The 27,643-nt window shown below is 42.5% G+C and overlaps 1 protein-coding gene across 2 annotated transcripts; it reads right to left on the bottom strand.

Moving 5' to 3' along the window:
- Nucleotides 1–237: 237 nt before the first annotated feature.
- mbtps1 (membrane-bound transcription factor peptidase, site 1) lies at nt 238–27,643 on the bottom strand. Of its 2 annotated transcripts, none has more exons than XM_080505139.1 (23): nt 27,492–27,643; nt 19,790–20,359; nt 18,243–18,509; nt 16,023–16,238; nt 14,716–14,826; nt 14,364–14,473; nt 14,111–14,227; nt 12,702–12,769; nt 11,629–11,731; nt 10,318–10,469; nt 8,441–8,602; nt 7,783–7,927; nt 7,404–7,592; nt 6,988–7,160; nt 6,765–6,880; nt 6,048–6,204; nt 4,020–4,144; nt 3,848–3,925; nt 3,402–3,542; nt 3,138–3,269; nt 2,326–2,452; nt 1,726–1,856; nt 238–1,061 (listed from the first exon to the last, which is right to left on the bottom strand). In XM_080505139.1, the coding sequence occupies exons 2-23, from the start codon at nt 19,965–19,967 to the stop codon at nt 841–843; spliced, it is 3,219 nt and encodes a 1,072-aa protein (XP_080361265.1). In that variant the 5' UTR covers nt 19,968–20,359; nt 27,492–27,643; the 3' UTR covers nt 238–840. The 2 variants fall into 2 exon arrangements, with proteins under 2 accessions (XP_080361265.1, XP_080361264.1); XM_080505138.1 differs by having other exon boundaries at nt 19,790–20,367; nt 27,501–27,643.

Here is a 27,643-nt window from a genome sequence, read left to right as displayed (position 1 = left end):
ATCCGACACTAGTCTGAATACTTTTTTTTCCCTTAGTCGACAGGGAAATATCCCGGGAATCTCCCCAGCTGCTAGCCCATCCACAAACCTGGCAGCACATAAATCTTACATCCCTTAAAACGGCTCCGGGGAGTTTCAGTGAAAAACGTTTCCATCAGTGCTCTATAAAGGCCAGAATCACGCACAAACGACCGGCACGTGAAAATAAACATGAAATGAGCAAGTCGGCTTTGATTATGCTTTTTAATTGATGAGATATATCTGAACAAGTCTGTCGATGCTACTTGGTTGTCGAGCTCATGATGGATGACATCAACGGGACGCTGGGCCAGAGTTCATTCATCATATAAAATATAAAAACAATGAATATGAATTTCAATGATGCGGGCAGGACTTGTAAAAACCTGGGACGTACGTGTGCGTGTGTGGTTACTACAGTACTTTGTGTGTGTGTTGAGGTGACGCCCTTCTGAGAACGCCGTGTTGGGGTACAAACAAATTCAATAAATATAAAAGTCAGACATGTAATTCAAAATTAAACAGTTTGGTCAAAGGGGGGGAGAAAGAGAACGAAATGTTGACAACGTGTCTTTCTATGAGGAGGGCCATGCGTGTGTGTGTGTGTTTCATAGTCATGTGTGTAACACTAATACTGTTCATTGGTCCACAATCACACAATCACACACACACACACACACACACACACAAACACCCACGACGAGAGGCACAAGAACCGTTTCCACGAGACGCCCGGTGGACGTTTGGAGTCTAAAAGCAGTCTGCACCAACAGTTCGTCACACTGTTTTTGCCGGTGAACGGGGAGCAGTCCGAGGCGACGGTCACACTGTGGGGTTTTTCCCCGACACCGCCGTCGTCGTCGTCGTCGTCGTCTGCTGCTGGAGGTAAATGGGTCGCTTGATGCGCGGTTTCCTGCGCTTGGGTTTGCCCTTGGCTTTGGTGAGCTGGACCACGAAGAAGGAGAGGACGACCATCGCTCCCAGGAAGGCGAACACTGGGATGGTTTGACCCACCTCTTGGTTGTAGCGGCCGGGCATTATCCCTGCAGAGGGGGAGGGGCATATATATAAACTATTATATGGCTTTTTAACACTTACACATGTGTCTTATTGAACTTTGAACTTGTTGGTCCAAAAACATTGAATTCAAAGTTTATTTCCCCAAATCCAGCTTTTCCTTGATTTTCAACCATTTGAATAATGGATCATATGAGCTGCATTCAGAATCTGCTGTGGCTGTGTGAGCCGGACTGGCTCCGCCCCCACACCTTCCCATGTTGGGAAGAGGAGGAAGCACTTCTTCTGGTGGTATGATGTCGTAACATCACCCCACAGAACTGCCTAATTGTGGGAGGATCAAGAGGAGGGCCGACCCTGACTGGGATTGGCTAAACCCAAGAGGGTAAATAAGGTTCGATCAATAACACCCAGAAAACAGTTGATTGATTCTAATACACAGTTATAATGAGTCCCTGTCTTCCTCTCCTTTCTCTTTTAGGGACCACAGCGACACAATCTGAATCTCCATATTGTGAATCATATCTGTAATGTCTTCAAGCATCTTCAGTGTGAGTGGATCCCTCTGCAGGTATCCGTCTCTCTTTCAAAGGCCTTAAAGACGATTTTCTATCATTTCTATCATTCTGTCATCATAAGATCACTGCACAGAGTATAGCATGTAAATGAGCTGCTGTGGTCCTCATTTACCTCCAGGGATGTCCCAGGCGCCGCTCTCCCCGGGCGACAGAGGCCTGACCTGGGGCCGGTACGCCCTCACGTTGGGCAGAGCCACTTTGTCCAGATCCACAGAGAGAAGCTTCTGGTGCTTCCACAGGTTACTGAGCACAGAGAGGGAGGAGGAAGGGGAGGAGGACAGACACACAGAAACAACAGGAAGTGAGGGCGCGAGTGTGATGGCAGCATGTGTGGAAACGTCTGTTCCACATCAGTTAGTTTGAGGTTCGGCTCCATTTTGCACCGATTCACTCTGATGACAGGTTTAGAAACGGAACAAAAACAAGAGTGCAAAGAGGACAGCTTCAAAGTTTCACACTCCGACTGGGAGACAGCTTTTTCCTCAGTGCAGCTCCCGGACTGAGGACACGAATGATGAAAACGCCGGCAACGGCAGAAAGTTAAAAAAAAAAAAAAAAAAAAAAATGTACTGTGATCCTCTTTAGCTTAAAAACAAGACATTTTGGAATTGAATGCGAGTAATAAAGGCTGCCACGATAACAACTGAATCTGTGAAACTCAAATTTTACGAGCAGAAATCTAATTTGAAGTCGGTAAAGGAGAGGATAATACCTGGGGGCCGTCTCATTGACTGGCTGTGGCTTTGCCCAGGACAGGTGAGGGCAGGCAGGCAGGGGGCGGGGCTTCGGGTCTCCCAGGTGGGCCTCTAAAACTTTGGAGTAGCGGTAGAGATGGTTACCTGGAAGAAAAGAAGGAAGATTCCCGTATATTATCATGTTGGGGGAATGAAGGTCTGTTTTCCCTTCAAGTTTGACTGAATTCTTGTATTTTCAAAATATATTGATGAATGAATCAATGAAATGTGTTAAAAGTGGCATCACATCAACTTTTACCCAAACAGGAACATGAAACATGAAAAGTAACTGTAAAACATGGATAAATCCTCAACGTTTAGCATTATTGTGGTGAAGGTTGAGGTGAAGATATGATTCTGATGATTCGCCTTTAGTTTGCAGAGTGAGTCTGACAGTAATGATATTCATTCCTTTTTTTCCCCACTTGCTATACCGAAAGGAAGCATTATAAATGACAAAAAATGACCAAAGTGAAAACAAATAAATACGTTTTTGGCAATTATTTTGATGGCTTTATTCCTTAAGTTCTTCCTTTCTACAGGACACAACCATGCACACAGCCTAAAACCTGTGAAGACAAAACCGAACCAGTAAAATGTTCACATTCAATGCTCCTTTAACAAAAACAGTCTACAACTAATTCATGTACTGAGAGCGATGTCGCTCGTCAAGATGTGAGATTTCTGCAGGTTTCAGTGCGCAGAGACAGGAAACGTGACTCACAGCATCAATTCAATTCAACTTTATCGAAACACTGATGCGTGAGTAAAATACTGGTTCTCTCCTTACCTTCCAGTCTCTGTGGCAGTGGGCGCTCAGCTCCTGTGGGCGGGGCCACTCTGCTGTGGGAGTGGCTGAGGCTGGGAGGGGTCATACTGTAAGAGGTGTACTGAAGCAGAGCGTCGAGCAGCCAAAAACAATCTGGGAGGTCAAACAAAAAAAGGGATTAAAATGCCAGTGGGGGTTATAATCACACAGTAACCATTAAAAAATGACATTCAAGTTACTGTAGGATTAAACTGGAATGTGCATCAGGGCCGACAGTGGCGTTACCTTTCTGTCTGTGACTGTCATCTATACAGTTGGAGTCTCCGTACAGAGCGATACGACCTCCCCCGTCTGATGGAGTTTGGTACAGTCCGAGGATGGGAACTCCCTCCACCACCGCAGTCTCCTGCTTCAAAACCTCCAGACCTGTGAAAACACACACACTTTCAAACTTGTGGATATACACACACACGCACACGCACACAGAAACATGCAAATGTGCACACTCACACAAGTAAGCCTACACAATCGAGTACACAACTACAGACCAATGCATACACATGTGTAAACATGTAAACACACTTTTCATGCTGTCCAATGACTTTACAACGGCGTACATTCATTTCCTGCAGACTTTGTTTCGACTGATTTATAACTAGAACTGCATGTGGCAGCCAGCCAACACAGCCACAAGGTGCTTGTTTAATACTTAAACAGAGCGCTGCAGGTACCTTGGTCCTTCAGGTTCTTAGCAATCACTATTCCATCTTCTGGGAAGCGGGCGATGCTGCAGCCGGAGGCGTAGTACACTGAGAGAGCAGGCAGACAGAGGAGCCATCTTTATTCTCCAGGAAACACAACAGGGAATGACGAGGGACAAGAAAGCGAGCAGCTGTGTCTCACTGTCATGATCAGCCAACGTGAAGTCTCCCTCATACAGTCCGTCACTGAACGCCATCCCCCACACGGAGATCAGGTCGTTCAGAGCTGGGACGTTGGCGCCCCCTGTGTCCGGCATCCACCACTGCCTGCAGGTCCAACAGAAATATTCAAATCAATTACCAAGTTATCTGTCGAAAAACAATATTAAAGAGTTCATTACTATGCCAGTGCTTTCTCTACTCATAAAACTTAAGGTTTAGTATGTTAGACAAATTATTCTTAGTTAAGAAATGTGAACAATACCATCTGATTAGAAACCTGCAAGTTCATTGCATTAATTATATTTATTTATCCGATTGGTATTATTTGATGAAATTAAGTTTTATCTAGTGTACATCAGTTGGATTACTTTTACATAATATTATATATGGTTGACCTGTAGCTGCTCAAGCTTCTTATTTTTGTTTGTGTTTTATATATAAAATATAATATAAAATACTTCTCATGTTAATGTCATTGTCCTGCATGAAAGATGCTGCTTTGATTTAACGCAAAGCAACGAATCTAGGTGAAAATCCCAACCAAATCTCATTCAAAATAGCATCAGGGTGTCAAGCAGGTAACTTTACACCCCTGAAAGTTGCAGTGCACTCGCAGAACAAACTGGAATGAATTTGCTATTTTGTTTTGCTGCACTGTCTAAATGAGAAACGCTCAAAACCAACTGGCTCCATTCAATTAAAACTGAATTACTCAGCATAATACGCCAAAGCTGCAGAGACTATATTTAACTGTATTCAAGTCTTTTAATCTGCTGGTATGCTGTGCAACAGCTTGCGCTGGATATGAATGGAGCGGTGAGTAATTGTTATCACTTCACGAGGAGCTGCGATTCCTCGAAGTCGTGATGTATGCGATTTATTACGGCGCGAAGATGCATTAAAAAACTCTAATGCTGAAGACGGAAACTCTCCACGATAGCACGGTGCACTGCGTTGTGGCGAGATGACTGAAGTGTCACGTGGATCATTTAGACACAAAGAGCATTTTAAATGGGGGGGAAAGAAAAACAGACGAGAGCACATTGGCATACTACAATACATTTCTATTCAGTTTCTTCAACTTGCTCCATGAAGAGAAAACTTAATCTAAAACCACTCTGCATTACTTATTGATTCCTCCTCAGGGTACCGAGCTCTTCTGTGGGCTGAATCCCAAAAATACAAATGTGCTCCGAAGGAAATACTTAAAAAACATGAAGCAATTTTGCTGATTTGTAGCCACTGTGACAAATGCGTGCTACGAATTGAATTTATTGATTAATATGCGGTAAAAACTGGAGTTTCCACCCACTCATCCCAACAACAATTAGTGTGAATGTGTTTAATCAGCAGGAGCCCACTACGTCACAGAGTAGCTCAGATTCTGATCAGCATCTGTAAGAAGGGCACGGAATCCAAACGTGGCTCGGTCACATTGTCAAATTGTCATCAAACACGACTTTCTGGTCCACAGGCCCAGCGTGCAGCTTCACCTTTGACTATAAGTAGTAAAAATCCCACGTCTTGGTAAAAACGCTTTAAAATAAAGTAAAATGTTACTGTTTAAACAGCTATAATGGTTTACAATTAGCTATCATATAGCCATTAGCTATGAAGAGGTAAAAAGGTAAAAATGTCTAAGTGTAAAACAAATACAATGATTAAAAAAACAAGAATCATCAATATTTCTAGAATAGCTCAAATCAGTAGAAACGATTAACAATTAAAAAAAAAAGCAGCAAAAAAGTCAACAAAATATCCTGAATTAGAGTTATGACCTAACCTACGATGTAGCTTTTGTATGAAAAAAGGTCTTTGAACTTTCTAAGCTGCGTCCTCCTCACGTAAAGCTTAAAAATGTTTTGTAGATCGAGAAAAAGGCATTTTTTTATATTTGCTGAAGCATTTTGCGCTTTTACATGTGACCCCATCAATCATCTCACGCCCTGAGAAAATAGGTTCCAGTGACCTTTGACACATGAGGTTTCTATCACGAGTGGGAGGATACCTGGTGTTCTCGTCGTAGAACTTGACCTTCCTCATGACCGACGTGTTGTACCAATCGCTGAAGACGATGAGCGAGAGGCCGTTGTCGATGTCTCTCCTCAGCTTGGTGATCTCTTCGGGGAAATATTCCTCCTCGCTGTCCACCATCAGCAGCGTGCCTGCAGGGATACGGACGGAAATAGTCCATCTGTTTGTTATTTTCCTCTCAGCCATAAGCAACTGAGACTCGGAGGGGGGGAAATAAGACCCGGAGTCACTTTGATGAAGAAGCCTGTAGCGCCGCATCATGGTGTAATATGTAATAATGCAATACATTTTCAACTCGTCATGTAATAACGCCACATGTTGTCATGATCTACTGCATTTTGTAACAAACTTTGCTGCATTTTTAATAACTTGTTACATATTGCAACAGTTATTAGAAAATGTGGGTATCCTACTTCTTTTTTTTTTGGAAAATGGAATTTGGTGCATTAAGTAATACATTTAGCCCTTTTTATGTACACATGGCTCAATGCTTAATAATGACAAAAAAAAAAATCAGGTTTAACTTTTTAGATTACCTACCATTGTGGCTGGAACTTTTTTAAAGTTACAAGCCAATCAGTATTTTCTTGAAAATCGTGCCAGATTGTAAATGGAACCGAGTAGCGTAATTGCACAATGAGTTGAAAATGTACTACATTATGCATTACATCAGTTTGCCGTGTGCTCGTACCATACTGGCTGGCATCAAAGCATGTGATGGGAGCTCCCAGCACCTCCACAAAGTACCCCATACTCCTCAGATGCTGGTACATGTCTCTGAAGTTAGTGTGGATGTGATCGCCATTCCTGAGAAGACAAAAACAATTAAATAAACACGACAATAAGAAAAAAACAAAACAAAAAACAAGCTGAAGGTGAACAATTTAACCCGAATTCATGAAACACACACGCACCAGTCCAGGGGGTCGTTCTTCATGCGCAGGTTGTCTCGGGGGAAGTAACCCGGTGGGTAGCGCAGGTTGTGGTACTGGTCCCACAGCACCCTCTTACTGCGCGGGGGGGTCGGCACGATCTTCACCTTGATGGGGAGCTTGACCGTGGAGGTCAGCTCGCCTCCCACCTCCGACTGCAAGAAGGGGAAACCATGGAGACGACAGATGGAGCAGTTAAACAGTGAAGACCCTGGGTAGATTGTAATTCATGATAGCAGACCAGAAAATACAAAATGAAAGTCAAATGAATACAGCGTGAGATATAACAGCACAAATAATTAGATGTCATGTTCAATATCTGCAATATCAACCAAGTAACGAGTTTCTTGTAAAGAACAGGGAAAAGCTGAATACTGGCTGCGGCTGCATAAACTCACGTCGTTTTCTGCGGGCGACGCCACCGTGACCATCACGTGACCCTGGGCGATCCCCTCCCACGACGCCGCTTTCTTGGCCACGGAGATGGACACGGCCAGGTAGCCGGCCCAGGGCCACAGCACCGGTGAGTAGGAGACGGCCACGTCGATGTGGTCGCCGTTCTGGGGGAGGTAAGGCTGCCAGATGGGCTGAACAGGAGAGAGAGTGAACTTTAGCTTCCAAGGGAAGATGCCAGTTCGGCAAAAAGCGGGTCAGAGAAGGAGTAAACCTTCATTCGTCCTTCATTACACGAGCGCCTCGTCTTGACGGCAGCAATCGAGTCCCGGGGAAAGGGAAAGACTGTTTTTTTTCTTTATCCGAGGTATCTCGTCTGCTCACCTTGTCAACGATGCGGCCGGTGACGCCCATCCCGTTCAGAATGGTCACGTTGACAATGGTGGGCATTCCTCCATAGTAGATTGGCTGAGAGCAATAAGGCCACATGTATGGAGACTCCGTCAGGTCGATGTAGCTGGGAGAAAGACTGAGAGGGGACAAGGACCTGTTACGACTGTCCTCACTCTAAACTTAGTGAGTCTATTCCACTAATATACAGAAAGTCATAAACTTTGTTGAAAATATGTCGTTTAGGTAATTCACAGTATATATACCAGTATGCAACAATAGTTAAACTATTAAAATAGACATTGATCTTATTGTATATCAATAACTCAGCCAGCCAAGGAAAAAAAAAGCCACTTTCAACTGTGATCATGAATAATTTGTGTAGTCATTGGCCTGTATGGTGAAGGTTCCCTGTGAGTCTTCACTCAATGAATTTTCACTTCTGTGTTCCCTTCAAGAACTGTTTGTTTTAATTCCTGCTCGTTTCCCTTCACGAGTAAGGAGAACGACTCCACTGGGAGGATGTTTATTATCGTGTTATGTAATTAATATACCACTCCAAGAGCAGCAGGACAGCATTTAAACACTTTGATCGTGTTGGGTTTCATTAAACACGAACTCGTGTCCACAGTTTAGTTGTTCTTGCTCATACCTGGCTTGAGGTCTGTAGCTGTTGAGGATCTGGTAGGCTCTGATCAGATCCAGCTTCCCGTGGCCTTGCTCAAACATGTTGACTCCGGGCAGTCGGCGGGCCGAGGCGATGAGCGCCTGCTTCATGGAGGCCGGGTTTACTAGCTCCCGGTTCAGCACGGTGCTGCGGGACAGAACAGGACAGTCTGGCTCAGCTCATCGTGCACCAGCTAATCTGTGGGTGTCGGATTCCCTTGTTTTTATTCGGAGCAGAGCCGGTGGACGGGTGTGGCGAGTGTGGATCGCGAGACAGACGAGGGACGCAGTTTAACCACAGACCATGAGGAACAAACGGGCTCAGTTTCAGCAGGCGGAGAGGGGAAAGTGACAGAGTGAGAATAATATCAAACACTAGTCAGGGACACGCCTCCGTCCTCTGGGACTCATTTCAACGCCTGCTCATGTAGGATTACAAAACTGGAGGTAATTAAACCATATCATGCCTCAGTATTATGCAACACACATCCTCTGAAGTCAAACTCCTGCACGGGTCAGTGAGCGGCTTCACTGCAGAGCTCTGCACTTTATCTCAAACTACTCAGGGCAACATGTGACACGTTTCATGACCGCTCTGCCACAGAATAATCCTTCCAGACACAAACACTTGACATTTTAATCTTTTACGACTGCTTGATGATGGAAACATTTCAGTCACTTTTGGTTCAGAGCAGATTTATGAGTCCACGTGACTGACAAGCAAGACGTCACGTCATCAGATGTTTCCTCTCACAGAGGAAATGGACCGACGTTCACTGCCGGAACCTGGCAGACTCTAGAAACCTTCAAAAACGTGTTTGGCTTTTTTCAATTTTTCTTTTAATTTGCATATTGTCAGACTTTGATATTTCTGAATGCAAAGTGCACTGCAACTAAACGGTATTAATATAATTATTGTTAATGGGTGATATTTTCCACTCCAATTTTCTATTGTCCTGACAGACAAAGATAAAGAGGCACGGATCGACTAAACGAAGACAGATGGTGAGACGCAGAGAAGGAGGGATGGAAACAGACAAACCCGAGAGCGAGACAAAGATGAAGACGGAAAGAAATGGAGATAGATGAAGAGAGTTTGAGAGAGACTGGAAAGATGGCATGACTTGAGATAGAGACAAGGAGGAAGGGTTAGTGACAATGAGAGGGATGAGAGAAAAATAAAGTGTAGGAAGTACACAGAAAGAGATGGACGGAACAAGAGCGAGAGAGCAATAAAGAGAGAGAATCCAAAATCTTTACAGTTTTTTTAAGAATCCTTTTTGTTATGCATCTGTGAAAAAAAGTTTCCCCTCTACCGGAAAACCTCTCACCACTAAAAAAGATCAAACCGATTGTATGCATTTCTGACATTGCTCTAATGATAAATGCTTCTTTAGGTCTAATTTTCATTATTATTAAGAACATTATTGTGTGCTTTTGATTATTATTATTTTACCCTTATTATTAAAATTGTTGTTTCGGTGTGGAACAAGTACTAAAAACATTTCATGGTAAATTATACTGTGTATAATTGTTTGTGACAAGTAAAGGACTTGGCATAAACGGATCTACCTCAGGGTTTAAAAAAAAAAAAAATCACTTCTTTTAACAACTCTGAGAAGAAGCTTATCTTATAATGTGGTGAAGCTTGCAGATCAGATCTATACAGCTTTTCAAAGTCCATCTTTCTTTAGGTGGCTCTAGGTAGTTTAACACTGTGTGGAGTTTGCATGTTCCTCATGTTCCTAGCATGTGCATCATGAATAATACCCATATATAACTAAACTTTTCATGAAATTCTCCTACAAGATGCACAGAAATAGATTGACTGTTGTTCCCTTGTCTCTCATTTATTCAACTCACCTGGCCAGAAGTGTGACAGCACCCGCCACCACCGGAGAAGCCACACTGGTGCCGGACAGAGAGCGACACCCTTCCTTCATCCCTGAGCCGCGGACCCCTGAGCCGTAAGTGACGATGTCGGGCTTCACTCGTCCATAACCCCCTGGCAGCTCCTGCATAGATGGGACATGACGTGAGATGCATACAGAGCAGATGCTGCCGTCAAAGCAGAAAATAAAACCCATTTTTCCAGACAAGTTGTGTTATTTTAATCTTTATGTTTTATTACGGAGCAAGTAGCTAAAAAAAAAACAACAAAAAAACATTTGAGAGTAATCCTAAACTATGAAATGTGAAGCTCCGGCCAATCATCTATTTACACACAAACAAGAGCAGCATTCTGAACACACAGGCATAAAGCTGTAATTCCAAAATCAAAATAGCTCTGATTCATAAGTTAAATACATGTTTGACTTTGTGTCATTCCGCCTACACCGTGAAGTCACACTGTGGGCAAACAAGCGGTTTTTTTTAGCCACTGTGCCTCTCCCACATAGCTCTTCTGCAGTTAAAAATATGGGAGTGAATGGGACGGTGATGAATGTGAAAACAGAACAAAAACAAAAACAGAACCATCATGACAGAAAAAGAAAGGAAGAAAGTCAAGCTTCATGGTGGGAAAGTTGGAGCTTCTTCATGGCTGGCTGACGGTGATCGACGAGGCAGGGAACCTGACGGCATCAGGAAGTGTTTATCAGATCCCAAAGCCTGCATCTGCTGTGGACTATGACTGATTAAAAAAAAAAATAGGACGATAGGATGCGGATGAGGGATAAGGAAGCTTACATTATGGTTGACTAGCTCTAAGATCTGAGGGCAGATCTCTGGGTTAGAGGTCCATCCACATGTAAAATTGTTTGAAAGAGTGAAGTTACTTTAATAGTTACTGACAGTAACTAGTTGACTAGTTGCCATGTTTTCTAGAATATAGGTTGCACCTGAGTGTAAGTCACATCTGTTAAAAAAAAAAGTGCTGGGAAGAAGAAAGAAAACATAAGTCATTCTGCATTAAAAGAAGAATTTATTAGTAATTGCTGGATGTTTTCCTACATTTTTAGTTCTGCTGTGTCGCTTTAGCATTTTTGCTTGTGCTGACAAAAACTGCAGTAATGAAGGTTTTTCTGTGGTACTGTAGCAGCATTTTGTTGTTATACAGTGACATCTCATGGTTCCAGGTTGTTTGTACCTTCAACACCCACAGGACTGCTTTCTTTCACCTGTAGAGTCTCTTTATTCCCCGCAGTGTCGGTACGTATCGCCGCTGTAACTCACCCATGTGGTCATGCCTCTGGAGGAAAACCGTGCGATGTTGTCCTCAAAGTCGATTCCTCCAACTCCGATCACGTCCATCTGATCTGCAGGATTGTTCAGGGTGCTGACATAAAGACAGGCCTTTATTAGTTTAAACTGCTTAACTTCATATTTTTCTACTGGCTGGAGCTCCTTGAGCTCTTTGCATTGACATCAGCAATTATTTTGCAATAATAGCAAAAAATATAAAATTTTATATTGTGCATCATCTTATCATTGTTTCATTCTTCTATTAAATCATTTGTATTTCCTTTAATTCATATTTTTGATTTCCGATATATTTCTGAAGTGTTTCGTCACTACGTTTTCTTTTAACTGCATTTTTAGTCTAAAGTTTGATTTGTTTAGACCTCTTTCATCCAGGCTGCAGCTGCAGTCAGTCACTTTCCATCTACTGATGTCAGTCTTTCGAAAACAAGTCTATTTTTCAGGGTTGTGCTCGAAAGTGTAACACTAATAAAAATACTCTGCATATAGTCGTACATTATGTGTAGATCACATTCCGTATATTATTTTAGCCAAGGTATTCCTGCTTAACTACATGTGTAACATCATGATATTTTTCATTTGTTAGTATATTATTTTACACTTTTATTCTGGATGTAAATTATTCACACACAACTGATTATCTACTGTTTATGATGATCAACAAGCACATGAAAGTGGCTACATGAAGTAATATAATACTCAATGCATGTGTTTCACAGCAATATGTTCATGATAAAAACTGAAATGAAACAAGGACAGTCAACTATCAATATGATTTTTCTATCAAGTGAGACAACGTTAACATCTAAACTAGTGATGTGTTTAATGTGAAACAACAAAAAAATTGATATTATTGCATTAAAATGAAATACTGTGCCCAAGTTTGAAAAACTAAAAGTATTTGAATCTACTTAAAAATAAAATAAAAATTGACTCGTAAATGTGGTCTTACAAGTAACAGAGGTGATTTGATCAGAACAACAAGGATTTGCTTTTTGTTTGGGCAAATAGAACAGTCCTGTTGGGAGAGGTAAAGGGCTCCATACCCGTACAAAGGCCCGTCATTTCCGATAGCAGAAACCATGATCACTCGGTTGGCCGTCAGCTCCCACACCTGTCAGAGAAGAAATGAATCCACAATGATAATTCCTGATGAGTGACAGAATCTAAAGCACTTGGGCAGTTTCTCAAGATGTTTTTTTGTGAAGAGTGACCATCACTAATTTATTTCCAAAAGCACAAACATACCACAGTGGCTACGGTGATGGGGAATTGAACCACCTACATTGTCATCTAACAACTGAGCTGCACTGGTTAAACGACACTATTGAACTGTGGGTGAGGTGGTTGAGCGGGTTGCTTTGCAATTCTTATTTAAAAAGAAACGAAAGAAAAAAAAAGTCGTTGCCCTTGTTCTGCTTGTTCCTACATCTAAATGCCCTTGAGCGAGATTAAATCTGATGTTGCTCACAATGGAATGCGAGTGCCTCGCACGGTAGCCCATTGGTGTGCAACTGTGTGTGGAGGAATAAATAAAACTGTAAAGTCTCTTCTACATTGTGTGGTTAGAAGCTTGTAATCGGTATGATTAATATCAATGCACAGAATACCAAGAATTAACTTGCTCACAATAATGTGCAAGAAAAAGTCTTGATATGGAAGTGGACAGAGAATGTGGACAGAACTCTATTGGAAACTTGCAAACTGTTAGTTTTGGATTGATCAGTGCATGAATGGAGCTCGTGGCGGTGAAATTTCCAATCTGGCCACACGACAGCAATCTGTTATTTTAAGCTGCAGTCGAAGGCGTTTTGCCAAAATCACACAGCCGCTCTAAAGAGCATTGAAATTGCTTAAACTGTTTGTAGGTGAAGTCCATTCACTATTTAAATCTGAGATAATATTGTATGAAGGTCACATCCAGATGACTGTGCAGGAGAATTGATGGACTTTAGTTCTTTGCCAGAAAGATTCCAGAGACATGAATCTTATTACAATGGTTTACCTTCCCGCTCCTTTCACACAGCAGACGTTAATCGTGAGAGCAAGCCAATCCATCATGGTATGCACTGCACCCATTACACCCTGTCTCAGGACAGAAAAGCCTCTGGGCTGATAATTCATAATAAAGGGGGGGGGGGGGAAGCTGATTTTTCTCTATTCCACAGTTGCGATGGCAGGCAGCATGTTGCTTTTGTACTCCTCTGTGAGCAGAGTGAACATGTTGATGAGCTGCTCTGACCCGTTCGCGCTGACAGCTGACCTGCTGATTTTCCACCTCATTAACGCACTGTGGAAGACGTGTGACGCAGAGGAGCCATTTTCACGTTCAAACAAGCATGTATACATCTACCAACAGCCGTGATCCACCCGGTCAGACGTTAGTAGCCTTCCCTCGCGTCTCACTGTGACAAAATGAAGGGTTTCTGGGTTAATCCAAAGAAGAGTGTATCACCTTATCAACAAAAGGGTGGTCCATGAAGTCGGGTCCCCCAATGCTGAGGTTGAGTACATCGATCTTCTTTAGGATGGCATAGTTAAAAGCATCCAGGAACCACGAGGTGTACGAAACCTGGGAGAGTGCGAGGGACAAATACAAGCAACAGACCATTATAATAACAGTTTTTAATGTGAGTTTGTAAATGGAGGGAGCTTGGTTCTTATGTGCTGCATTAAACAATACACAGGTTTATGGAGCAAGTAAGTACCTGGTTGTTGGTGAACACTCTGAAGATGTGCAGCTCCGAGTCTGGAGCGAAGCCCTGGCACTCCCTCATGCTCGCAATCACTCCTGCTACAAACGTACCGTGGCCTAAGCCTGAAAAAAACCCCAAAACAAAACAGGACAAGCAGATGATCATATTAGCCATCCATTCTTAATGTTACACCATCAATAACTCATGGAGTGGCTTCAAACTCCCCAGTCACATGAAATCATTACTAATATTGGATAATAAGTAATTTAATTCACTGAAGACATAAAGTACAACAAGGTATTAAGAAAATGCCCACGCATTCAAACAAATACACAGAAGCATGTTATTTAGTTTTCATTCCTACCATCATCTAAAGTCTTCTCATTAGTCCAGTTGGTTCTTTCCTTCACGTTCTTGAAATGTGGATGTTTTTCACTCAGCCCCGTGTCAAACACAGCCACCTTCACACCAGAACCTGCAAACACACACACACACACACACACACACACACACACACACACACACACACACACACACACACACACACACACACACACACACACACACACACACACACACACACACACACACACACACACACACACACACACACACACACACACACACACACACACACACGTTAGGAAAGGCCACTCCTATGCATATTCTACCTTATAAGGTTTGAATTATACACTTCCTACACACAATCAGAACCTACAGCTTAGCATTATTTCACACCCTTCCTCAAACCTATAGAACAGTGGTTCCCAGTCTTTTTATTGTACGACCCAATTTTTTTTTTGTTTTCAACTCGGGCAACCCATCCACACCATGTGCAACTACAAAAAAGAGTAACATGCGATAGTTTCTTTTTTATATTATTGTCATACTATTTCGGGGTGTTTGGTGTACTGTTTCAAACTTTCATTCGTCACACTATGCATTCAGCTGTAATTGTGTCTATTGCACCAATAAAGCAAATCCTATGCGACTCTGTTTATAGATTTTTTTGGTCATTTTGACCAATCATCTTCCTCTTCAGCCCGACGCTCCACCATTTATTCTTCTGCTGCTTACTTTACAAGCTTAGATATATATTTGAGACAGGATGTTCACATTCAACCGGCCCATATGCTCACAAAACTTTTAATTGGTGAATTTATTTTTTTTGGTCTTTTTTTACATAGATGATATACCATTAATGCAAATGCTTAAAATGAGCAGTTTTGTGACATAAATAAATTCAATGATGCCTCACTTATTGCTAAAACATTTAAAAATGCGGTACCTCTTGAAATCAAGAGGACTCTGATCTCTCCACGAATCGTTTCAAAATCCAAAAGCTCAGTATACAGTCTTACATATGAAATAACCTTCAGCAAGCTGCATGTTGAATTAGAGGGGAAGGTAATCGAAGGTTTGGGCTTTTGAAGAAGTTGTTGTTTTGGCCCACCTTGACGTTTTGCGGCCGTTTTCTGTTGCACCTTCAACTTAGTTTATCAATACCATTCTTCAGGATGCAAAAGAAACTGAACGCATAACATTGCGGTAGAAGCAGATTACCTGCCAGTAGTGACGGATGCGTTTTTGGAACATGCACATTCAACTAGCCCACCGCTGCTTTAAAATTCCACTGCGTGTCATGATACAAGTCAGCGGTCACTTGCTCACCAGTGTGTCCCATCTGCCAGAGCACGTCTGCCTGCAAGATCTGTGCGACGTGGCGGGGGATGGCCCGCAGCAGACGCCTGCTGGAGTGGCGCCCGGTGGCGTGCCAGAACCCCGAGCCGAGGGACAGGCTGGTGCGTCTGAAAGGGCGGGACGACTGCCAAGACTGCCACTTCTGGGTCCCGCGTGTGGCGTTGCAGGGCGCAGCAGGTTCCGGTGCTGCAGAGAGATAGAACGCGTTAATAAACTTATTTACATTACAGACAAGTCGACAAGAGTCGGATTTTTCATTACTGCAGCACCTCCCTCAGACAGCCTAATCTTCTCGTTAACCTAATCGCACTCATCACGCTCTGATCCCCTCGTTGCAAGTGACTTCTTTACATCTGTCCTCCGCCTGCGCTCCTCCCTCCATCTATTAGCTCTGATGTGAGGCTGATCACAGCAGTCTAATTTAAGACGACTGGAATTACTTGGGACAGGAAAAGTGATCAGAGTGAAAGGAGAGACGCCTGCAGGGCTTCTCTACTCCTGTCTTCTCTAATAATTCAGAGTCACCACGGTTCCTGCATCACAAACAGGCAACACTGACTCAGGTATTCAGCCGTTGGTTTTCAAACTCCGTTGGTTTGTCGCTTTTTTTTTTTATCAATAAGAATACTCTCATTCGATAAAAGTTTTAACCCTATGATTTTTAACATGGTATACAAGGGCAGCTTTCATTCATCCCCCCAAAAACTTGCTCTCAATAGTGGTTTTGCTCTCATGGCTCAAAGCAACAATATCCCCCTTTCAAATTCAGGCTTGGCCTTTCTTTGTGGAGTTTAAATGGTCTCCTGTGTGTGCAACACTGTTGCTGTCACAACATTAGACTCAACATGACCTGGACAACTGACCATCTTGCTATAAATATTTATACAATTGCCCAAAATTTGAATTTGATGAGACACTTGAGAAAATGGTGTTCAATCACACACATAAAAGAAAAAAGGTAATTGAAACCAGAAGTTAGATCACAAAAAGATGAAATAATGAGTCACACATGTCCTTGAAATATTTTCCGTTCCAACAAAGCTTCGAAGTTAATGTATTATTAAGGGTGAAAAGGAAGGTGGAAAATGAATGACTTTAAAGGTTATTCACATTATATTCTATTCTAAGTACAATTCAAAAGGTGAACAGTGACGACTACTTAAAATTTTATGTGTAGGATGACTGGATGTCAAATATTCTACTCTTTCATTGGGAGTCTGGCTAAATGCAACAATCTATCCATCTTCTATACCAGCTTTATTTAAATGAAGAAATGGAGCTGATCCCAGCTGATTGTGGGTGAAGGACAGTGTAGGTACTGAACAGCTCAACAGTCCATCACAGACTTCACATAATCCCACACCTACGAGGAATTAAGCTTTTTTTTTTTTTTTTTTTGACCAAACAGTCCACTGAACATTGAAGAAAACAATCACAGTATTAATACATTTTGAAAATGATCATGTGGTGAAGTCATACTTCACTCTAAACTATGGAAGTTGAAAGTTTCGTATTATGGTATGTGACTTTTAATATAAAATCCCATCGATCCATCAATATTCTGTGATACTTTCAAGGCAATTTAGAGAATCTAATGAACCTGAAATGCATATTTTTGAACTATGAGATCATGGGGAGAACAAGCAAACTCCACACAGAGAGGCCTCCAAACTCAAGACTGAGAGTGCAGCCCACTATTCATCAGCCCATGCAGAATCCCATTGGGTTAAATCTATTACCTTTGACAAAAAAAAGAAGAGCCATATAGCAGTACACTATGGTGCACATGAGGGCTGGGGGCACACTGAAGTCTTTCATCCAGTGCCAGGCATAGGGTGTGGCGCCCCCCCCCCCCCCCCCCCCCCCTCCCTGTACAGGCAAGCACCGACTCACCTACTCCCACACAGGGTGAGTAAACAGACGCTCTCTGTCTTCCCTCCCCTCCCCTCCCCCAACGCCACACAAATTCTCCCCGAGCTGGCCTGCACCTCACATTAAGACGTACAATCTGCTTGTGCACCACAAACACTGTGAAGGGGGAAAACACATCCTCCTGCCTGAACAAAGACACGGTCTGTGAGCGCCGTCCTCCATCTTTCCAGATCTGTCCTCTCTCGGGTGGATGTGCCAAACCGCGAAACACTGTGATCTTTATTTCACCACACAATAACGCCGTATTGTCGGACTCACAGGGAATGTACTTCAGCGAGCGAAACACTTTGCGCTGCGGCGTCACCCTCTTGATGTACGGGTGGTCCTCTAAGGTCAGCAGGCTGCTGGGAGAAGCTTGGCGGAAGTAGACCAGCTCGAAGTCGCTGGGGAAGTCGGAAGCCGGGTTTTCTCGGGGAACGATGTGCCAGTCCAGCGCGCCATCGTCCCCGGAGCCCCGCAGGGCACTGCTAATGTACAGGCTGCGCGCTTTGGCGGAGAAATACCCTGTGAATGCGACGATGTACTCTGCAAAGAAAGAGAGGGGAGAGAAGAGGAAAAAGTATGCGTCAAGTGGGGAATTATAGATCCGTCTCAGAACTTTGTGACTAAATGTGAAGTTGGTGCAGTAATGGAAACGGTTTGACTCTATGACAAATGTCTGGGAAAACAAACGTCTTTTTCGTTATTGATTTGGCACCAGCTACTTCACAAAAGACAAGATTCAAAGACAATTGATTGAGCGGGGAAGAGCTACCAAGTTGTTTGTTTGCTTTCCAAAATAGACAAATAGGTCTGGTGTTTCTGCATCAGGAGGAAATCGTTGCCGGAGCGACATCAGGGACATATTATGACTATCAAACAATGGGGAGGGAGGGGGGTCCTTTGCAATGCAAAATAGGACACATTTATATTGTAGCCAATGTTTCTGTACTTCTTAAAATATGTTAATGCAGGCACAACTACACTCCAAGGTGAGATCAACTCTCCTGGTGTAAACAAACTTTCCCAATGACCCAATGTGGCAATGAAGAATTCAAAACTGTAATCACTCATTTGGGTGCTTCGATGCTTAATATATAACTGAGTTTTTGTGCTGCGTGCAGCTGTGCTTGTAATGAAAGTAAAACAAAAGTCTGGATTTGGGGGGAGAAATGTTCAATGTTCAATATTCAGCATCCAGATTTTTAATAACTGTAATTTTAAAGTGGTTAGTGATAAAGCTGAACTGTAAATGAGACCTACTTAATACAACACTTCAAAAACTTCAAACCTCTTGATATGTTACGCGTTTTCACTGTAATTCACTCCGTTTCTCAAGGTTTTCTGTTGTTGACTCCACTGTGGGTCTCTACTTCGGCCAATCACAGTCACTCTCTGCTACTGTTACACAATGGGCAAATTTCAAACCCATAAATGACATCACAGTTGAAGGAGTATCGACGGGCAGTAAGTCAGAACAAGATTGGGCGATGTCCGTCTTTCATAGCTTGGTGGTTCCCAAAATGTTTCCTCTGAGATGCACTGGATTGCATCGTGCTTCTTAAGTATCTAATTGCTTTAAACAGAATGAATAGACAAAGACAAAGACTAGATGATTTAAAGAAAAGAATGATTTGGAAGCGCTATACAAGCCAAATCCATTTTACCATTTTATCTTGATTTTGAAGGTTAAATATCTTTTGTACCACCAGACAAAGTTTCATTATTAAAAGTGGGACAAAAGTGTTTAATTCGACAATAAAGAACACCAACAGCTGCATCGGATAGAATTCCTGTAATTTGTCCAAACGTTAAAACAACCTTACCGTGTTCCACCACCTTTGAGGAGAACTCCAGTTTGAGCGTTAACTGGGAGCAGTTGGACCCAGAAGGTGAGGGGTGGGGCTCCTTGTTGGCCCCTCCCAATGTTTCCATCCCCACTGCAGGCAGAAAACCTGCCAGCAGCGCCATCAGCATGGACACCCACACAGAGCGCAGCAGCATTTTGAGTTTTGAAACAGTGCAAGCCAACTGTCTGAGCACAAACTGTGGCAGCAGCTGGAAAAAAACCTTGGCTGTCCAGGTGAGGGGTGGGGGGGGGGGGGGCAGGGGTCAGGGGTTGGGACAGAGCATTTCAGGTCCACAGCTCGAAAAATGAGTCCATAATGCAAATGGCCCGAGCAGCTAGATTAATTTCTTTCTGCGTTTTCTCTCCATGGTGGAGGTCCAGGGTGGTGGTTCAGTGGTGCTGCCGGAGCCGGAGCATGAGCGCCATGTTGAAAACTGGAGGAATCGGGCAGCGATCAGGAGCGGCGGATGGTTTGTAAGGAACGCCGGTGATTTGCAGTGACAGATGCTCGAGTCGATCTGGAACTCTTCTGCAATCCTTTTTTTTTCTTTTTATCTGTAGAATAAAGAAAAATGCACAAAAATAGGATTGAACAAGACATGTTGACATTTAAATAAAAGTACTCAAACAGCACCACAACACAGAATCACTTGAAGGTGCTTCGAAATAACAATTTGTAGCAACGATTGAGGAGTTGTAAGATTTACTATCAAAGCTGGATGTTCATTTGATCACTTCCATGGAAAATTGATTTTGTGACCGACCGAGTAAATACTGTGAGCAACGGACACGAGCGTCAGTTTCACAGCAGCTGCAAAACAATCTGGATCTGATGGCAGAAATCCAAGAACCAGAGGAAAGTGCAACAACCATACATTAAAACATTACACCCACATTAGGTATAGCCCACAAGCTATTTTCCAAAGATGTGTGAAATCCAAGTTTCATAGGTGAAAAGAGGAAGATGGTAATAATACAATTCTCCAACTTGATAGAGACATAAAGACAAGCTTGATTTCCTGGAACGAGATCAGGAAAATAGGAATCGTCTTATTTACTATAGTCTCGTATTCGACTCCTGGTGTTATGTTGAGTTCTGTATGATAACAATCAACACGGGGGCCTCGGGAGCAAGAGGAACATGCTGGATTTGATCTGCAAACATCAGGGGTACTCAAACTCTGTCTCCGTGGAAACGAGGGAAAACAACTTTTCTGAAACGCTGCTTCTGAGCACACGCACCATGGTCATAGTAAATAGTTCTTCTGCACATGCACAGGTCACTGGACAATAACGACAATGGCGCCTTCCAGAGTGGCATGACACGAGAGTCAACCGTAATAACAATGTCTGCCCATACAAATGTCTGCATATTCACCATTGTCAATGTTTAGAGTGTATTGTTCTCTGCACAACTATGAGTGTGGTTTCAACTAACAGCAAAAACTGGTGTCCTGGCATGCCAACTACGACTCTGCCGTCTCAGTGTAAACGGACATTACATTAAAAACGTTGCTCTTTTCACCTGAAACATTATCGTAGACACAGGAAAGCCCCAAACGTCCAAAAGAACGTTTACTGGTTGCACTTTAAAACCTTACGATGTGAAAACAGCTGCCAGCTCTTAACCCTCTTTTTCACCAAGCAGGAAAAAAAAGGTTACTGTTCATTCCGTCAATCGCCAACCCTAACTCAATGACTTTAAAATGCTGCATCTGGAGGATGCTGCACTGTGGGACAAACAAGTCAAGAAGGAACCTGACAGCAATGATAGCTGGACAGAGTTTCAATAAAGAATAAACAAACCAGAGTATCATCAACGTTTCTTGAATTTCCGTGTGTACAAGTAAATGTGATTGACACTTTGCAGTCCTGTGGAAATAGGCTGGTGTTAAAGTGTTTCAAGAATGAGGCGTTCTCACAGGTAACAGGGACGTAGTGACACAGTGACCATCCGGAAAACTTGAGCTGCAAGTCACACAAACTCATTCAGTAGAAACAGAGATCATACGTTTCAAACACGTCTGCTGAAGCACTGGTGAGACTGTTGACCAACAACGGGAAAAGAATTATTAAGAAAGCTATTTATGTCCTTCAAAGGCACTTTTCCACCTCCTGCTGGTAGAAGGACGAGGTGCGATCACGTTGTTCTACTTCCTGCAGAATATCTTAGACTGGTTCCAAGATAAGATGATGGGATGGACAGTATCTCATAACACATATGCAATGCAGATATGAAAGTATCTGCTCTGATACGCCAGTCACACTTTGTCTATTCAGCTGTTCATTGGCTTCGGGCCCATCTGCCTCATAAATTCACTTCATTTCTTATCAGATAGTTTTGAAACCTGTTTTTGATTGACAAATTTGTTAGTTCACCGTTTATATTGTCCGTTTACATTTAGGAACACGGCATCATGCCGGCTTTGTTTCCGCATTTATTCCATCTTGCAGTCTTCATAAAGAGGAGTATTTCCACTGCTGCTGTGCCACAGTGAAGGAAGGGCACATGCAGAGATGAACAATGCGCTATTGACCACGCACTCCCCATTGAGCCGCTCGAGGAGAGTTTGCACCGCGCGCAGGGAACAACCTTGTAACTAGATAGAGCACGTACACCAAGATAAACCCTTATCGAACCTACGAGGTGGACATGGCCACAAAGAAACGGCAATCAGAGATGTGGTGAAGCGACTCCACATATAACAAACAACCTATAAGCTGCTTTGACATTGCAAAGCCCGATTGGGAACAATGTTGAGCTGCAATGCCATCCTCCACGCACCTCCCCGGGAGCGGCACGGCATGCACACAACACATTACATACGCACAACACGGATTCACAGAAACAAAGATAGAAAGAGGGAGGCGGCCGGTCTCACCTGAAACTACGCAAGATATATGACTTTCAAACACTCACACACCTCCTCCTGCCTCCACCTGGACTGCATCAAAAGGGCAGTTCTGGGAAGGTACACCACCATTTCCTTCTGGCCTGAGGCTTGGACAACCCAGTAATGAAATACACATCAACAGAAACCAACTAAACACACACCGGCTTGCTGAAGTCAGCTTTGTGTCGGCGGGGTAAAAACCAGAGCGTGCAATTATAATTGTAAAGACATGTCTTCCATCTTCTGCACTTTTTATGAATACTGATGTAATTTCACATAGTTTTAGTTTATTCAATCACAAAAAAATTACTTAAAGTCAATGACTTATCCCTACGTTGCACATTTTACCATGTGACCAGTCTTCACACACCTGACATCATCCATGAAATATTTACTCAAACACACCTTGAGATTGTAAGACAATGAGACTGCACCCCATATCAGAATTTATCATTGTCCCGATAGCAACATGCTCTATACATACATATTTTTGTCACAAAAATCGGATAGAAGCATGATAAATTATGTGTTGATGTTCAAGCCCAAGAAAAATCAAGGAAAAGAACCCCCCAAAAACCAAATAGCCCAGTTAGTAAATTAGGAGCAAGAAAAACACGATCTACTAAATCATAAAATCCCCACAGAAATTCCAGAGATGACCACAGCTCAGGTTGTTGCTCCCGTCCTGCAGAACAGGTGACTCCTGGAACAACAACAACAAAGTACAAGATGCGTCTTATTTACAAAACTATAAACACCCGCCCATCCTCAGTTTCAGGCTATACTTTGCCAATAAGCCTTCCTGTAAAGCACCCAATGACCCCAGAGCGGCTGCTCCCTGACTGCAGAGCTTTATTCCTGCACTGAGCACGTGTGCAACATGTCTGCTGAGGAGTTTGCAGCTCTGCCGTCTGTGAGAAGTATGTGCCTGTATATCCATAATCCTCAGGACTGACATGGCTCTATTGTGAGCCCACGTGCCTGAATTCATTCACTGCTGTCGTCGTTGGATGAAAGCATGTCAAACACCTTCAACGTGTCTGTAGGAAACGTTTGAATGCCGCCTGACAGCCCTTACACAAGGTGGTTCAGATTGCAGTGAAGGAAAGAAGCAGAAACGGACCAACACCGTGACTCGGTAGCATGTAAACACGTTGAAATTCAGACCGTAACTCTAAATGCTTTTAATTATCAAACCACAAACTCTCTTTCAATGTCGCCCTAGGTTCAGATGGAAGAGAAGCTTCAGGAGTTAGCCATTTTCAACGGAAATGTTTTGAATTGAGTATTTTTAACCTTGTATATTGCTGCAGGACAATAAAACACTTATAATATAATATTACACCTTTGGAGTGAAGCTCTTCTATTGTTTCAATCTTTAAAATCCGGACACAATATGTATAAAGCCTCAAAATAAGTGCTTTGAAGAGAAAGGACATCGCTACACCTTCTCAGTATCATACCAACAACACAAAGCCAGCTTAAGTCTCCCATTTCCATCTTTTTTACAATATCCAAACTTTCCACTCCCACACATCCTTTTGTTGTATGTGTGTGGTCACAAGTCTCCCCCCCACCGAGTGGTAATGATAGAGCAAATATACACTTCAGATATGAGAAGACGCAAATGATATGGGTGTGGACAATATAATTAAACGCCTTCTGTCTGGTCTAGTCCAACAGGAGGGAGGGATCAATCACCAGTTCCGGTTCAGGGCAGGATCTGTATGAAACAACAATGCAGGTCCCAACGGCTCCTGGTTTCAGACCCAGGGCTGTAAAAATAGTCCCCACTGGTTAGGGGCTGGGTTGTAAAAGACAGGCTGGGACCACTTGTGTCAACATGACAGCATACCACAAAAAATGGCAAGAAAGTGCCAGGAAAAACGATCAGGAGCTAGAAAGCAAACCCATCCCCCAAACAAGCGCAGATCAATCGTTCATCAGCGTCACTGCAGCTCATGGGGATGGACGTGAGCTATATATGGAATATAGTAATGTAATATATTGAATAAATTGCTCAAATATGCAACAGTCAAACCTGCTTCAAAAGGTAAATATGTTGCATGCCCTGCGGCAAAAAGTTACGAAGGTTCTCTTTTTATTCTTTTCAGAATTTTAAAGTCTTTATGAGTCTCTGGTGAATTGCAGCTACTTTTCAGATAAAAGAGCGTGAATCTGATCAATAGTTTCTCACACAGGGGTGCACAGTACCTCACATAAAAGCCAAACTGACAGAAACGTGACAGCAAAGTACATTAAATGAAACATCCAGGTGAGGATCAGTAGCATCAAATTGCATTACTCCTTTGAGGCCTCGTGTTCAAGTTAAAAATAGAAAACCTGTCGTGTTTTAAGGTGTCATCGAAAGCCATCGAAAATGCAACTTTTTGACAATGGCTTCCAAGGTGGAACTTTTCCAAAATGCTTAAGTTCCCTGGAAACGGGAGTGAATCCAACATATTGAATGCTCCATCTCCATCTTTGTGTAGATGGTGGACAATGCAACTTTTGTGAAACACTGCTACTGCACATGCACACCACCACTGTAATAAGTAGTTATTCTGCAAATGTGAGAGTAGATGAACAATAACAACATTGGCGACCTCCAGAGTATAGTATTTTGGCATCTTTCACATTCAGATAGTCCGGGACTCGGGTCACTTGGGATGGAGGGGAGCCAAGAATTTTCACACCTTCATTTGGATCGGGTGACGTTCACATTCGCTTCTGAGAGAAAGATCATTTGCAAAGAAACCAAGACAGAGTATTTGAAGTTTGTGGGCATGTTCACATTGCCCAAATGAAGCGTTTTTTTTTCCTAAAGAGGACTTTGGTCCGGATCAAACAGGGGAATGTGAACAAGTCACCCGGAATCTGACTTTGTCGAAGACTGTGTGTTTTCACGGGAAACGTTGTCATGTAAACAGGACCTGAATGTGATGGACATCGAGCAGCTTCAGGATTTATTGTGTTCTGTGTTTTTTTTATTTCAGGTCTTTGTGCTTCTATTATGAGTTGTAGTTATTGATTTGATGAAAACAAACCACACAACTTTCAAAATCGTTTACAAAAAACGGTGTGCATCCTCGAGACAAAAGATCAGATGTTTAAGAAAAAAACCCATCCCACAAACAAAGGAAAGAAGACAGATTTAGCATATTGTTATCCACCTGAGAGAAATACTGTAGGTTATGATTCATTCCCTCATGGAAACAGTCAAAGGGAATTTGAGTGGGTTTAACACAAAAAGTACACACTGCATTGAGAAAACCAAGGCATTTTGAGAAGAAATGAAAGTCATAAGAATAAAATCTGAAGGATAAAGTACTCCACAGCCACTAAAGAGCATGACTTATTAAATGTGATGAGTGTCTTGCACTGAGGAAGTTTTACAGCTTCGGGGTTTATTCTTTTGTGAATTCTTAATAGTTATTTTATGACAACCGGGGAGTGTACTGAAAGCGTGCACGGATCTGTACTGCTTCGTCTCACAGATCATAACTCGGCCAAATTGACAGAAGAATGATAACCAAACAAATGCATGAAAACACAGAAAGGATTAGCAGCTTAATAAATAAGAAGAAACGGCACACACATTCGGGAAAAAATTAAGATCTCAAACAATCCATCAGTGAGATTTACTGGAAGTTATGATTCATCACTGCACGAATACAGCCGATGGGATTTAGACTGGGATCACATAAACCTTGACTCAAAAATTACAGAGTGCAAGTGGAATAAATTAGTAAAAGAAATCGACAAAATAAACAGAATAAAACCTGCAACAAAATGTGCTTCACATACTTAAATGTTATAAGTGCCCTGAAGGCAGGAGTTGCACAATTTCAGAGAATGCTCTGTTTAGAAAACTGAATTTGCACAATTTTAACAAAAAGATAAAATATTAATATGAATATAAATAGCAGCAAAGCTAAAACATTTGATTACTATTTGAATATGATGAGAAGGTTCAGAGTTTCCTAATATGAATTTTCTAAAATCTGAACTTCCACATGTTTGTGCTTCTTGGTACTTTGCTGACAAAAACATGTGTGACTCTACCCTATAAAGCATCAAACTAGAGTAAAAAATAAGCCACACACGAGAAGAATAAATCTGGAGTATACAGACTAAAATATTCAGATGAGGCTTTTGGCATGTTCTAACAAAACATGCCAAGTGCGAACATGCAGAAGTTCATCACATCTTGTGTTATGACTTCTTCATGCTTCCTTTGCTGCAAATCTGCTGCATTTTACATCCCACAACTTGACAATTCCCCACAGCTGTTATTAATGACACACACGTCGCGTGTTAACTCCTTAAGCAAACCAAACACACTACAAAACACACACTTGTAGTTTACATTGCAGGGGTATAACAGCTGGAGCGTCCGCAGTATTGAAATACATAATAATAATCCTTTCAAATGTTAGACAGCATTGAAATGAAGCTCGATCGACAAAATATCGACAAAAGGGACCTGAATAACAACATTAGTTAACGGAACCAGCTGGCAAAAACAAAGATATGTACCCTCGAGTTGATCAGCGTTAAGCAGCAGTAGATGCTGAAAGATACAAGCAATGCTGCGAATAAATGAGCTTACTTGGGAAGTGTAATGCCTTTAAAAGAGACACCTCAGCCCCTGGAAATGATTTTCGTAAACAAATCAGTCGTGCTGATCTATTTTCCAGCCCCCGTGTATCACATGTAGTGCATCGTTAGCATGCTAGCTCGGCAGTATCTTCACACTGTCTGCTGCTGGTTCTGTGCGTAAACTCCACTCACCGAGCTCAGCTGTGTCCCGGACTTCACGTTTGTCCGCGCTTGTGTGTCGTATAATGTCCGAGGATTCAGGTGTTAGCGGCTACCTGGTGGCTGGTGTGATCCCCTCGAACAAAAGCTAACAGCAAACTCACGAAAAACGCTAC

This window comes from Blennius ocellaris, assembly GCF_963422515.1.
Source record: "Blennius ocellaris genome assembly, chromosome: 11".
NCBI classification, from domain to species: domain Eukaryota; kingdom Metazoa; phylum Chordata; class Actinopteri; order Blenniiformes; family Blenniidae; genus Blennius; species Blennius ocellaris.
The sequence above is the reverse complement of the archived record's forward strand: the minus strand, read 5'-3'. Positions and strand labels throughout refer to the sequence as shown.